The following is a 14,864-nucleotide window of genomic DNA, read 5'->3' as shown; positions in this document are numbered from 1 at the left end:
CTCACTATAACCTACAATATGCTTTCTTCTTTTGTGCCACAGCCTGCCTCATCTCTTCATTCCACCATGTTGTTCCTTGCACCCCTTTTATCTTCTCTTCACTCCACACACCACTTCACATGTGGCACAGATTTCATCTGTGAATATCTTGCACACACCTTCCATGTCCCCCATCTGCTCCAATCCATATTGATTGAAAAAAGGAGGTGTATCAGCATGTAACCTTTATTATACTGACGCACAGAAAACCTCCATTTCTGCTGTTACTCTCTCAAAGGCAGTCTCCGGCAGCCTTTGTGCTCGATGTCAAAAAGTCAGAAATGAGTCATAATTCGGGAACCGGTGGCTCAGATAGGATTGGAAATTGTTTTTATTTTTCAACTTCGAGCACTTTAATGGTACCTTCCTATAACAGAAATTGCACTACGGTCTCTACTTTCGGCTGTGTTATGGAAACTTCAGTGCCCTCAAAGAAAGTGATCTGCCTAAAGGCTGCCGAGTAAAAGGCCAGAGATGAGTCATAACTCAGGAACCAGTGGCCAGATTGGACTGGAAATTGTTTTATTCTTCAAGTTAGAACATTTTATCAGTACCATGCTCTAACAAAAAATTGCGCCACAATTCACCGTTTTTGCTGTGTTATGGTCACAAACGGGCAAACCACCAAACTAACAAACAGAAATCGGATCATTATAATTAAGATTTTAGAAAATTTATAGTTACCCATTAGAGGCAAAGTAAATCTAGCCATTTCAGTGTTTTAACTACTAAGGACGCACATTCCTTTGACTTAGACTTGGTCAGTATAAATGCCATATAATAGCAGCTGTACTGGACAAGATGGAAACAAGTGTATTTATCAAAGCACCGAGGGAAACCTCTGATTATGTACAGAGCCTGGGAATAAAGCTGGCTAAACAGAATGTGAAAGCAGATACCGTGGGTCCCATAATAATTATCTTTGGGTGAAGTTATTGTGGAGGATACCTCGATTGGACTTTTATGAAGAATAAAATACAGCTGTTCCTCCATCACTTCCCCCCTCTGATTTCATCATGGCTGACATTAAAAATACTTCAGCTGATGTATATTCTGCCATCACTGGCCTCAATACTAACAAGGCATATGGGCCTGATGAAATCCCTTCTGTTGTTTTGAAGAATTGTGCTTCTGTGCTTACACCCTGCCTGGGTAAACTGTTTCGCCTTTGTCTTTCAACTTGTACCTTTCCTTTTTGCTGGAAGTTTGCTCTCATTCAGCCAGTCCCAAAGAAGGGTGACCATTCCCAACTCTCTAACTATCGGCCAATTGCTTTAACATCCTGTGTCTCAAAAGTTTCTGAGTCTATTTTTAACAGAAAAATTTTAAAGCATCTTTCCTATTACAAGCTTCTCTCTGATTGTCAGTATGGGTTCCGTTAGGGGTGCTCCACTAGCGATCTTCCTTTCAGACTCCTGATCATCTTCCTTTCAGGACTTTGGCAAAAGATTTGCCATTGCACTTGACATCTCAAAGGCTTTCGATCGAGTCTGGCATAAATCTTTAATTTCCAAACTGATCTTTAATTTCCAAACTGCCCTCATACGGTTTCTCTCCTATCTGTGCCTTCATCTACAGCTTCTTTTCTGGTCGTTCTATAGCCGCTGTTGTAGACGGCCGTCGTTCTTCTCCTAGATCTATAAACAGTGGTGTTCTTCAGGGCGCTGTCCTATCACCAACCCTCTTTCTTTTATTCATCAATGACCTTCTAAACATCTAACACTATCCACTCGTACACTGATGATTCCACCCTTCTCCTTTCCATTCGGTTCCTGCAACGCTCATCTAAGCAGTTACTTCAACAAACAATGGATGAGACTATGGCATACCTAATATATGACTTGGCTCGTATCTCCGACTAGGGAAAAAATAATCTTGTTATTATTAATGCATGAAAGTCTCAGTTTTTACACCTATCAACCCTACATTATCTTCTACAGGAGTACCAACTAATATTTAATAATATCCAGCTCAATCATGCATCATCCTTGAACATGCTTGGGGTCTCATTCACTCGGGACTTATTTTGACAAGATCATATTGTATCTCTTGTAAAATCTGCTTCCAAGAGATTGGGTGTGCTAAGCTGACTCCATACCTTCTTTATCCATGCACAGTTGTTGACTTTATACACGAGTTTTGTTCGCCTCTGTGTCGAGTACAACTCTCATATGTGGGGAGGGTCCCCACGTATAGGTCTTCTGTATAGTGTGGAGTAAAATGCATATTTCGCTCATTAACTCTCCTCCTCTTATTGGCTCTCTTCAACCTTTGTCTCTTCGCCACACTGTTGCATCTTTATCTATTTTCTATCGCTGCTTCAATGGTCATTGGTCCTCTGAACTGTCTGCTTGCATCTCTCCGCCACTACGACGGGCGTGTAGCACCCATCTAGCAACAAACTCTCATTCTTTTTCTGTCCAACTCTCTAATGCAAGAGTTAACCATTACTCCCAGGCTTTCATTTATGCAACAGGTCACCTCTGGAACTGTCTCCCTCTGTCTGTATTTCCTACTTCCTATGATCTCAAGTCTTTCAAACGCAGTGTGTCCAGGCATCTCGGAATGAACGGATCTTGACTTTGGCTCTTTTTTGCATTGTTTTTGTTTTTTCTTGGAAGGAACGGTTTGCGGGCTCTTGGCCTTTGGTTCCTTCTTCCTTGCAGTAAAAAAAAGTCTCCAATTGCTTGCACAAACGTTGTTCATTGCATTCGTCGGCGACATGAATGTCTAAGCCACACTGTCTTTCAGTGGCAAGTTATAAAGTGCGAATTAACTTTATAATTTATATGTATTAGTTACGTTACTTTAATTGTAGTTTTTCATGTTCCTGTAATAGCTCCTTTCTACCTCTTTCGGTTGAAGGGGTTTTCTTATTTTCGCCCCACTCCCTACCACCAGACATTATACTGTAAATCGTTATTAAATCAGTAAGGAGAGAAAATGATAATTCTCATCAAAGTCAAACGCGCTCTTACAACCTAGAAAGGACTTTCGTAGTGCAGGGGGCTAACTTGTAGCTATTTTCTCAACCACAGTGGGCTGACATCCACAAGTTAAACTATTGTTTTCGAAGGAAAGACAAAAGAGAGACCAGAGCCTTCTCAAGTCACTTGATCTTCAAGCACAACATGAGGCCCTTCAGATGCTCTATAAATGCTTCAGGTTATGGCAAAAACAAAGAATAGGCTATCATCATTGTTCTAACCCTATTTCCCTCATAGCTTTTGAAATACTATATCCTCGGACGTGCCTGTGACTCATCTGCTTCCAGATACAAGAACAAGATTATATCTTCATTATGTCTATTTTATTTTCTGTTTAGTCGCCCCAATTCCTTACCCCTAGACGTGCCTGTGACCCGCCTGCGCCCCGGTGGGTCCCTCAACCTGAGCAACATCGAGGAGGGCGACGACGTGTACTTCGAGTGTGCCATCAAGGCCAACCCGTGGGTGTACAAGATTGCCTGGATGCACGAGGTAAGGTGGAAGGCAGGATGTACAGTCAGAGGTAGTAGGCAGAAAAAGTGGAGAAGAGGGCTAATACAGGGAGAATAGAAGAAGACTAAGTGTTGCTCCATAAAGTGATGCAAAACTTTAAGATAACCTTGATGTATAAAGCGATGCGGGAGACAAGAGAGAGAGGCTCGGGCACTGAGAACAACAAGGAAAAGATGAAGGCAGACAAGGTAAATGACAAACACAGAGGGAATAAAGGTAAAGAAGATACAGGAACAAGAAAGACATAGACAGGCAGTGAGGGCTTTAGAAGCTGAAAAGACAGGTATACAATGTAGAGACAAAGATGACGGGGAAAAAAAAAAGTAGTGAGAGCGAGAATAAAACATGCAAAAAGTGTAGAAGGGAAAGGTGAGAGCAGGAAGGGAGCAAAGATGACAGGTAAGGAGGGCAGAAAGCGAAAGAGGAAATCAATGTTGATAAGCGATATTATGATGGCAAGCAGAGAGGGCCGAGGCAACAAACAGAAAATATGAGAAGGAAAGTATCATCATCATCATCATCCGGACCTCCTTCCCCACCCTAGGGCAGCGTGAGGAGTAGCAACGCCCAGACAGCCCAAATTTGCCCGATCCAATGGGCCATGCTTCTATTCACTCATCATCCAAGCCCCCGGAATCCTGGCTCTATCCGATACGCCAAAAACATTCACGATGTTTCGTAGCTTCACATAAACGTATCCGATAGAGTCAATCTGGACGCTGCCATGTTAAAGAGGGGTGCAAAATCCCTGATCATGCACTTCTCCTCACAACATTCATCCAGCCAGCTCAATCTCTTGTCAGTTCTTTAGCCTTACCGACTTCCAAACCTCTCTTCCTCACACACTCATCCACCATATCTCTCCTTCTCCTTGGCCTACCTCGCCTCCCCCCTCCTTCAGATTAGCTCAGATATACCTTTTTCACCACTCTATTGTTATTCATTCTCTCCACATGACCATACCACCTCAGTACACTCTCTTCAGTCCTTGTGTCCACAGACTTCATCACTCCACATCTTTCACGAATAACATTATTTCGTATCCTATCCACCCTCAGTACTCCACATACATTCCTCAGCAGTCCCATCTCCACTGCTTTTACTCTTAACTTTTCATTTTCATGCCACACCATAGTCTCAGATCCATATCATAAAGTTAACACTAACACTCCTTCATGTAAGCCTCATGCAGCTGCAGCACTCAAGCCTCTGTTTCTTATCAAGGCCTTCATTGCACCATCTACTTTTCTTCCTTGTGTCACTCTACTTTCCACTTCTTTTGCACATTTTCCTCTCATTTCTCTCACTGTACCCACGTATTTGAACTCTCACCAATTCCAGTCTCTCTCCAATCACTATAACATCGCACTGGGAGTCACTTTCTTTCTCATTAACCATCACTTTACTCTCTTCTGCATTTACTTTTAAGGCACGACGCTCACAGACATCAGCAAAACTCTGCACTAGCCTACCAAGTTCTTGTCCGGTATTTGCAAGCAGTACTGCATCATTGGCATAAACAAATTTGAGATATTCCATCCATCACCATTCATTACCAACACCATCCCCCCTCTCCATTACTCGTGTTTTTACTTCTCTCATCACTCCATCCATATATATATTGAACAACCATGGTGACATCACACAACCTTGACGTGCGCCCACACCGATCGTGAACCATTTACTTAGATGCTCATGAACCCTTTCACATGCTCCACTACCATCATAAAACTCTTGACAGCACCTAGCCACTTACTATTCACACTGTACATGCGCAAAACTTTCCACAATCCTTGTCTGTCCACTTTGTCTTATGCTTTTTCCAGATCCATGAATGTCACCTACACACAAGCCTTCTCTGCTATCTGTCTCACTGCAAATATTTGATCCACACATCCTCTGCCACTCCTAAGGCCACCCTGTTCAGCACTCACTAGGACTTCTGATATCTCTCTTACTTTCTCTGTAATAATTCTTCCATACACCTTCCCTACCACACTCAATAAACTTGTGCCACGATGATTCTTGCACTCATTTCCCTCACCTTTATTTTTGTACAATGGTATAATCACTGTTTTTTCCACTCTGCTAGCACAGTTTCACTCATCCCTGCCTTCTTACACATCTCCAACAAGCATTTCATTCCACTGCCTTCACTACGCTTAATCAACTCTGCATACACCTCAACAACCCCAGCCACTTTCCCAATTTTCAGCTGCTTCACAGCACTCTTTATCATGTTTACAGCCGCTCTGCTCTCTCTATTCCCATTAATCAGGCTTTCAAAACATTCATTCCACCTGGTCCGTACTTCATCCCCATGGGTTAATAATCTACCACCTACATCCTTCAGACCATCACATTTCTTTCCGCTTTCACTTCTATATTTCCGCACCTGTTTCCAGAATTACTTCTATTTTCAGATTAGTTTGCATTCATTTTTCTTCCTAGATCATCATTTACCTCATTCTTTTTCCTCTTCACTAGTCTGTTTACTTGCTTCTTGCTGTCAGTATATTCAGTTCTTATTTCAACTGAACTTCTGTCCTGCAACCACTTTAGCCACTTCTTCTTCTTTTGATCCACTGCTATCTTAACCCACCCTATCCCAGCAAATTTTTCATCTATGACCTCCCTCAATCCTGGCAGATTTTTATTTTTATTTTATTTTTTGTGCTAAAACCTCCACTTTCTATGGGAAACATATAAAAAAAAGTAAGAAAGTACTCAGTTGAGTTTAGAAATGCCGGTACAAGTGACAGTACCCTCACCTTGGTACCGTGTTCTCTTGAGCCAGGCTCCAGAGAAGATGTTTTCTGTGGGATGGGTAACTATTCCCAACCACTCAGAATAGGTATTTACTTATTTATTTGACACGAATTTACATGTAGTACAAGAATATATTGGTCTTCATACAGTAATATAGGCGAGATAAGCATTGTTTCACTCACCAAACATCAACATACCACACCCTCTTTGGCAACTTTACCTCCTCATCACATCTGCACATTTCTTCCTCTAACACCATGTAAACTTTGTCTTGCACATTTTCATCAACTGGGGAATCACTCTCACCTTGAATTTTGTACCGTGGCAGGCATGTCTTTATTGGCCAGGTCACTGGTAACAGGTGAGCTGCTGAGATAATGGCATGCAGGGGGGGAGGAGGTCAAGCAGGATAAGGCATTGTTCCCACCAGACCTCGGGTAGAGGAAGGTGTCCCACGTATATGTACCCAAAATCATGGGCAAAATTTGACAAATGTTCAAATGACGGACCTAGCAATTACAGCACATTTATAAATATCAACGGAAGTCACAGTGACAAAACGTTCGGGCACATATGTACGTCAACGGGATGCAGCGGGTTAACCTGTACAATCCTGCTGTAAAACTTTGTAGCCACCATTTATATATATATATATATATATATATATATATATATATATATATATATATATATATATATATATATATATATATATATATATATAAACTCTTTAGTCTTGTAATATTTAAGTCTTGAGTTTTGGTTAAAGTTATTTGGTAATCGAAGAGCAGGAGGAGTTAAAGATGAATACAGGGAGTTGATCTTGATTTATTATCTTCAAAGAAAGTCTAAGTTGAGCAGCGTATGTATTACAAGGGACTTAATATACTAACCAAGTCTAGTTGGACCACTCCACTTATCTGCTGTCTCCACTACCTGCCGGTTCTATGACCAGTCCCTTTCTGAGCTCTGATTCCTACATTCTCGTTTAGCAGGGGTCGTGTCACGTGTGCTATACTGTTGTGGAAGCTTCTAGAATACTCTGTCTGTGTGTATGTACTGCTTCCAGTGCACAACCAACATTCCTTCACTTAAAGAGTTGCAAGCTAATTTCCCATTCCCACACCTTGTCTGGTGCTCTGTCTATCTGTCTATCTGTCACGGGGTTTTTAAAATAAATGCTAATATTTTTAATTGATAATATTATTCAATAATATTGAACAGTAGGGACAATGACTGTCTTGCTAAATCAAGCAACGATTACCTTATGCTGACTTACTTTGCACGATTCTCTAAGAACGAGAATTTATAAACTTTCTCAACAGTACACAGCAGAGACTAATTACTCAATTGCTGTTTATTAGTACTGTTAGCCTCTGGAGAAAGTTGCTTCACCCCTGACAATAAATAACTAATACTAATAATAGTATCAGGTTCTTGCTGATGCTTAACTCCTAGGAGGCACAACGAATTTTAAGCTTAATACACAAGACTGGCCTAAGTACCAGTTATGAATGGCAAACGTTTATGCAAGCTAGGAGCTATAAGTGAAATAAGCTTAATGGCGGAGAAATGAAACAAGAGTTTACATTACATTAAGCTCAGGCAAAAGAACTGCTAAATTTATTGATTACAAAATAAATTTAACGTTACACTTCAAATGAATTCAAATAAAGAGATCGTACTCACTCACTCACTCGAGCTAAATTCTTACGCCTAGAAAAAACACCTTAATTAAGCTCTTAAGACTAGGAAAACGAAAAGAAATACTGGTCAATGAATGCGGTGTATCACCCAAAGAAGGGTAGGAGTCTGGAGAACTGTAGTCTAGTGGAGCCCAGGGTTGACCTCTCACTTCTGGAGCACAGAACCTCTCTCCGTCACAGCACACAAAAGACTGAATAAACTCGTGGGAAAGAAAGGAGAGCGCTAGGCCGCAATTTTTAATGGCTAGAGTGAGCGAAACACGCCCAAAACAAATCGCTCAGCGGAAGCGCTAATGTCTCACACAAAGACGATCACTTATGACAATGAAAAATTGATTTGACAAAGCTTCCGCCCGAATGAGCGGTTAACTGAACGATAAACTGGGATTCCACTTGAGTTCGCGGTTTCCCACAAAAGTCAATGTCACTAGCCGACTCGTGACACTATCTATCTATCCATCATGCTATCTGTTATGATTTGTATTTATAATATGGAGTCCTGACATCGCTCAGTCATGCCAACTAGCGGTCCTTCGACAGCAGTCATTATTGACATATTCTAATCTATTAATACATAACATTGATTATAATATTGTATAGATATAATATGCATGTTAATATCGCAGTGATCCAGTAACATTACATTTTAAACAAGTTGTATACATACTTGAATAAATGCAATATGGTTAAATTGGTTATTGTATGACATTTTGTAAGATGTGTATGTATAACAGTAAAATGCATATATGCAAAAAAAAAAAAAAAGTTCAAAGTTAAGATTACGGTAAGAGCTATTAATATTTCATATAGAGTTAATGATACTGGTACACTTCCATATCATGTGTCATTCTTTTTTTTTTTTTTTTTTTTTATAAAAGTAATACTGTATACAAAATATGTACACTTCATTCATGGGGGTTAACTTGAATGGTTACTCTACCCCCACTAAATACTGACTCCAAATTTGCAATTCTTGCATGCATTCTGTGCATTGCGAACAGCACTACTGCAAATACAATACAGAAGATTATAAAGACAGTAGGTGCTTGGCTATACACATAATATGGGTTGAACATACTCAGACTAAATATTCACAGGGCTTCATTGTTTCATTGATCAGTTGCATAGTTTCAGACTTAGGTGAAGTCAACTTAATACCTGTGCTCATGTTTAAGTCCATATTAGGTAGTGGGTGGAAATGTTTGTGTGCATGATTGAGGATGTCGTAGTGATTGATGGTGGATAAAGAGGACCTATCTCCTGACTAAGATCTACGAGATGACTTCCCATTTTTAGTGGCGTCTGTGGCGCGAGATCTGCTCGGGCTGTGCGGAAACTTATGAAACTGCCTGTGGCTTGGTGTTTGTGACTGATGCCTCAACACATTTGTTTGTTTGCTCTGCCTGCTTTCGGGTTGCAATCAATTTTGTTCTCTGTTTGGGGTAGTTATAGCTGTTTTCACAGCTGATACTGTCTCAGGCACTCTCATTCTACTAGAATGTGATTGTGTTTCGATCACCCCTGCTTTGCTACACTGCATCTCTACCTCGTTTATTAAGTCTAGTAGCCTAAGCACATACTTGGGGTGTACGCGATCGTCTTGGCGATCTTAAGGGTCCTATCAGGTAATTTACACAAGGCAGCTACATAACCAGTGATGTCCACAACGAGGTCTGGGGATATCTTTCCATCTCCTGTTATCCAGTTTGAGTTTTCTAATGTAGTTAATAATGTTCTTTTGATCGTGGAAACATCAGCAGTTATTTCTCTGAGCACATAATTTGTAGTGTGCTCCCTTACAAGATCTACAACCTTATGTATATATATATATATATATATATATATATATATATATATATATATATATATATATATATATATGTAACCTTTTAGTCTTGTAATATTTAATTCTTGAGTTTTGGTTATTTTGGTAATCAAAGAGCAGGAGGAGTTAAAGATGAATACAGGGAGTTGATCTTGGTTTATTATCTTCAGAGAAAGTCTTAGTTGAGCAGCATATATATTACAAGGGACTTAATATACTAACTAAGTCTAGTTGGACCCCTCTTCTTATTCATTCTCTCCACTACGTGCCGGTTCTATGGCCAGTCCCTTTCTGAGCTTTGATTCCTACATTCTCGTTTAGCAGGGGTAGTGTCACGTGTGCTAAACTGTCGTGGAAGCTTCTAGAATACTGTATGTTTGTGTATATGAACTGCTTCCGGTGCACGACCAACATTCCTTCACTTAAAGAGTTGCAAGCTAATTTCCCATTCCCACACCTTGTCTGGTGCTCTGTCTATCTATCAATCCATCTATCCATCATGCTATCTGTTATGATTTGTTTTTATAATATGGAGTCCTGACACCACTGACGGCATGGTGCCGACAGTACAAGATGTCTTGATTAATCCCAGTGACGTGATGGTGTCGACAGCAAAATTTGAGCACTGTAGTGAGTCTCAAACTGCTTCAGTCTAGTTAATTTTTTGCTAAGGAGTAGCTTAATGTATTGGCAACACTGTGTCCAAGCAGTTGTAGTACTGAGTTTGATTCTACATGGCTGGATAACATCAATTAGCTACTGTCCATTATAGTGTCAGAATGTCGTGAAAATCAAGCCATTTTTCCACCTCAGTGGGCTGAAGGAGGCTGTTGAAATTGTCACATGGACCCTTCTGTCCCTTTATTTAGTAATTCTTCAGAAAAGGTAGACCTGGATGACTTCTGGGGACGAGTATGAGCCAGTGGAGAAGGATATTGAGAACAGGGAATCCCCTATTCTCCTCCCCGGTTATCTTATCCCGCCCAGCTGGGTGGGAAAATGTCGCTCACGGCTTGGGAAACTGGGCTAAAAACATGATGGGCGGCTATCCTGCTCTTAATTTTCCTATAAGGAGTACTTTTTTTTGCTTTTCCTTGATTTCTATGTCCTTCTAGATTGTTTTATGCAATAAACGCTTTTTTACGTTTTTGGTCCGGGATTGGGTCAGTATAAAATTGCAAAAATGCCTGGGATGGTATGGGTTAATATATTTGAAATACCTAAGTGGCAGGGTGAGCCCAACAACACCACTCCAGGAGGAGAGTACAGGAGGGTGACACCCACCCTCGAGGAGATGACAGGGAGGCTGTTTTTCCTGACGAGCCATCCAGGCAGGAATGACATATCTCCCCCATGACCTGACGCCTCTCTTCCCCGCAACCAGACCACCTGGCAGTGTACAGTGAAAGTACACTACACTCCAGCATAGGAAACACTCGCCAGAATCGGGGTGGGACTTGCATACAAAAAGTCCCAAGCAAACCCTCGGATGCTGTATCCAGCGGATTGGCCTCAATAAAACAAGAGGACTCAGGAGGAGCCTCTAGACTTGCTACACCCTAGGGGAGCAGCAGCACAGTAGTGCCCAGCAAGTCTACTGTGGGTGGAGTGACCACCGGTTCTCCATCCTCTGCCACCCACCTTTGAGAGACGGCACATCGGCACGTCCTACAGACGACCTTCTCCGGAACTCTCCAGGAGGGAGGCGGGCCCAGGGGCAGGCTCCACCAAGATACCACTCGGGACAGGCCACCGGTCATCCCCCAAGGCTGCCCCAACCACAATGAACGAAGGACTGACTCCACCAGAGCTGTGGCTTAGACCAGGAGTGTCCACCGGACCTTCCCCTGCCGTCATCCCCGGGACAGGTGCCCCAGTCCTGATGGCAGAAGAACATACTGAACTGGAGCAGCGGCTTTCACCAAGAGAGCCCATCCAGCCTTTTACCACCATAGCCAGCTTCTGCAGCACCTGAAGGAGTCCCCTCAGACTCCTTCGCCCCTGTCCTGAGTAGGAGATCAGGCAATGTCCGACGGGGTTGCCTGGCAAAAGGAGTGTCCCTAGGGCCTCCCTCTCTCTCCCCAGACCGGAGTTTCGGCAGGGTTCGTCAAGCCCGCTAAGCCGGGTAGCAGGCCTTTGGTCGCTCCTCTTCCATGAGTCCCAGAGCTCCTATCGAGGGCAGTGCTCTTACTTAGTCAGCCCCTTCTGTGGCAGAGCGAGGCGCCGTTCTCCCCGCCTCTCCTCGAGAGGGTGGGATCTGCTCCCCCACAGATACCCCGCCAGAGACCAGACCAGGCGAGATGTCCCCGAGGCCAGGTGTCCTGTCGCTGCAGCCCCTTCTTCACCACCCCCAGGCACTGCCGGACTTCCCCGGAGCGAGAGGCCCTGACGGCCTCCTCCCGCAGGCGAGGCCTCAACCCCTGGAGTCAGTGGGACACCCCCGATGCCTGCTGCAGCCGCCAGACCTCCCCCGGCGCAGGCGGCCGCAGTCCCCTCCTGACGGCTGCCCCTTCCGGACGAGACCACGGCCCAGCCAGGGCACCACCCTCTCCGCAGCCAACCCTCAGCCCGGGCCTCCCCAGGTCTGCCTCCAGGACCGCAATTACGACTAAGAGCCAGAGCCGTGCTGTGCACCTCCTGGCCCCATTTGGCCCTAGCCCAGGGGCCCCAGCCTTGCCCAAGGCCTCCATAGAAAGAGGGCCACCCACCATGCCACCAACCAACTCCTACAGGATGCATGGTGACCTCACAGGTGACATACCCCTGGACTACACTCCAGCCAGCCCACCCTTGATGCCCAGACGCCACCTGTAGTTCCCGGCGTAAGGGCTGCCTGTCCAGTGTACCTGAACGCCTCTCTCCGCCTACCCCGTGAGTAACAGACTCTGATGTTGTTTGTTCTCTAGTGACTGTAAGACCCGACCTCAGTGCACCAGCCCCCCCCCCCTCTTCCCCAGTGCTCCCAGTGTTCCCCTCTGACCCCCCACCCTTGTGTTACCTCTCCCATGCAGAACAGTGAATTCCCCACAGAGAGGCTCGCGCGTGGAGTGTGTGGCGCCAGGCCCTTGGTTGCCCCAACTGTGAACTATCCCCCCCCCAAGTGTTATGCACAGCAGACTCGCTTTCCCCCCTCCCCCCTGCAGTACCAGTGTTGCGCCTCTCTCCCCCCCTTTCTTGGACCTGTCCATGTCAATGTAAGCCGAAGATTGTATATAACTCCCAGTAATCAGCCTCGTAGGGAAATCTATGCCACCATAGTATTCTCCCCTCCCCTTCCGGCCCCTGTCACGCGAATAGACAGTAAGTGTTATATTCTCCCATCTTATGTCACATGCACGTAGCATAAGGGTAGCTAGGTTATCGTTTGTGTCACGCAGATGCAATAACTAGCATAGAAGGCTGTTCATGTTATGCGAGTATATATAAAGACCTGAGTATATATTGCCGCCTATGTCATGCGTTTGGGTATACTTTTTGTTTTATGCTAGGAAGAAGGAACCAAAGGCCAAGAACCTGCATTAACCGTTCCTTCTCAAGAGAAAAACAAAATACAAGAGAAAGCCAAATTCAAGATCCGATCATTCTGAGATGCCTGGACACACTGCGTTTGAAAGACTGGAGATCATAGCTAGTAGGAAATACAGACAGAGGGAGACAGTTCCAGAGTTGACCTGTTGCATAAACGAAGGACTGGGAGTAACGGTTAACTCTTGCATTAGAGAGTTGGACAGAAAAGGGATGAGAGTTTCCTGGTAGACAGGTGCAACACACCTGTCGTAGAAGTGGAGGAATGCAAGCAGACAGTTCAGAGGAGCAGTGACCATTGAAGTAGTGACAGAAAAGAGATAAAGAGGCAACAATGTGGTGATAAGACAGGGGTTGAAGGGAGCTAGTATGAGGAGGAGAGTTAATGAGATGAAAAGCCTTTGACTCCACCCTGTTGAGAAGAGCTGTATGTGGGGAGCCTCCCCACACATGAGAGTTGTACTATACACAGGGGCGGATAAAAGCCGTGTATAGAGTCAACAATTGTGCAGGGGTAAAGAAGGTATGGAGTCGGCTTAGCACACCCAATCTCTTAGGAGCAGATTTTGCAAGAGATGTAATATGGTCTTTCCAAGACAGGTCCCAAGTGAATGAAACCCCAAGCATGTTCAAGGATGATGCAGGATTAAGCTGAATATTGTTAAACATTAGTGGTTACACCTGTGGAAGATTTTGTCGGGTTGATAGGTGTAAGAACTGAGTCTTTGAAGCATTAAAATCAAGATTATTATTACCCCAGTCAGAGATACGAGCCAAGTCAGACATTAGGTTTGTCATAACCTCATCCCTTTTTTGTTAAAGTAACTTCTGAGATGGACGTTGCAGGAACTGAATGGAAAGGTGAAGGGTGGAGTCATCAGCGTACGAGTGGATAGGGTTAGATGTACAGCTTAGAAGATCATTGATGAATAAAAAGAAGAGAGTTGGTGATTAGACAGAGCCCTGAAGAACACCACTGTTGATAGCTCTACTCAAAGAACGATGGCCGTCTACAACAGCAGTTACAGAACGAACAGAAAGGAAGCTATGGAAGAAGGCACAGATAGAAGGATAGAAACCGTAAGAGGTCAGTTTGGAAATTAAAGATTTATGCCAGACTCGATCGAAAGCCTTTGAGATGTCAAGTGCAATGGCAAAGCTTTCGCCAAAGTCCCGGAAGAGGTAGGTGAGATCGCCAGTGGAGCGTCCCTGACAGAACCCATACTGATCAGAAAGAAGGTTGTGATAATAAAGATGCATTAAATTTTTCTATTAAGAATTGACTCAAAAACTTTTGAGATACAGGATGTTAAAGCAATTGGACGATCTTTAGAGGGTTGGGAATGGTCATCCTTCTCTGGGACAGATATATGTGACTATATTTGCCATATACCTGAGGACAGAGCACACCTGGTGTACTGTGTGGGCTATATGTGTATCACTGTGTGGGAATTGCCCTATATGAGAAAAGGTAGAGTACTGTGTATTGGTCAAACTCGC

The 14,864-nt window shown here is 43.6% G+C and overlaps 1 protein-coding gene across 1 annotated transcript in view; it reads left to right on the top strand.

Annotated features, from left to right (window-relative positions):
* LOC145418134 (protein turtle homolog B-like) overlaps positions 1-14,864 on the top strand; it is a 192,501-nt gene that overhangs the window by 32,410 nt on the left and 145,227 nt on the right. Inside the window, exon 7 of the mRNA XM_080286657.1 lies at positions 3,388-3,518. Coding sequence (XP_080142783.1) covers positions 3,388-3,518 — 131 coding nt within the window. The remainder of the gene's footprint in view (positions 1-3,387; positions 3,519-14,864) is intronic.

This window comes from Coenobita brevimanus, chromosome 112 (assembly GCF_032717465.1).
Source record: "Coenobita brevimanus isolate Jiangsu-jjx chromosome 112, ASM3271746v2, whole genome shotgun sequence".
Lineage (NCBI taxonomy): Eukaryota > Metazoa > Arthropoda > Malacostraca > Decapoda > Coenobitidae > Coenobita > Coenobita brevimanus.
The sequence above is the reverse complement of the archived record's forward strand: the minus strand, read 5'-3'. Positions and strand labels throughout refer to the sequence as shown.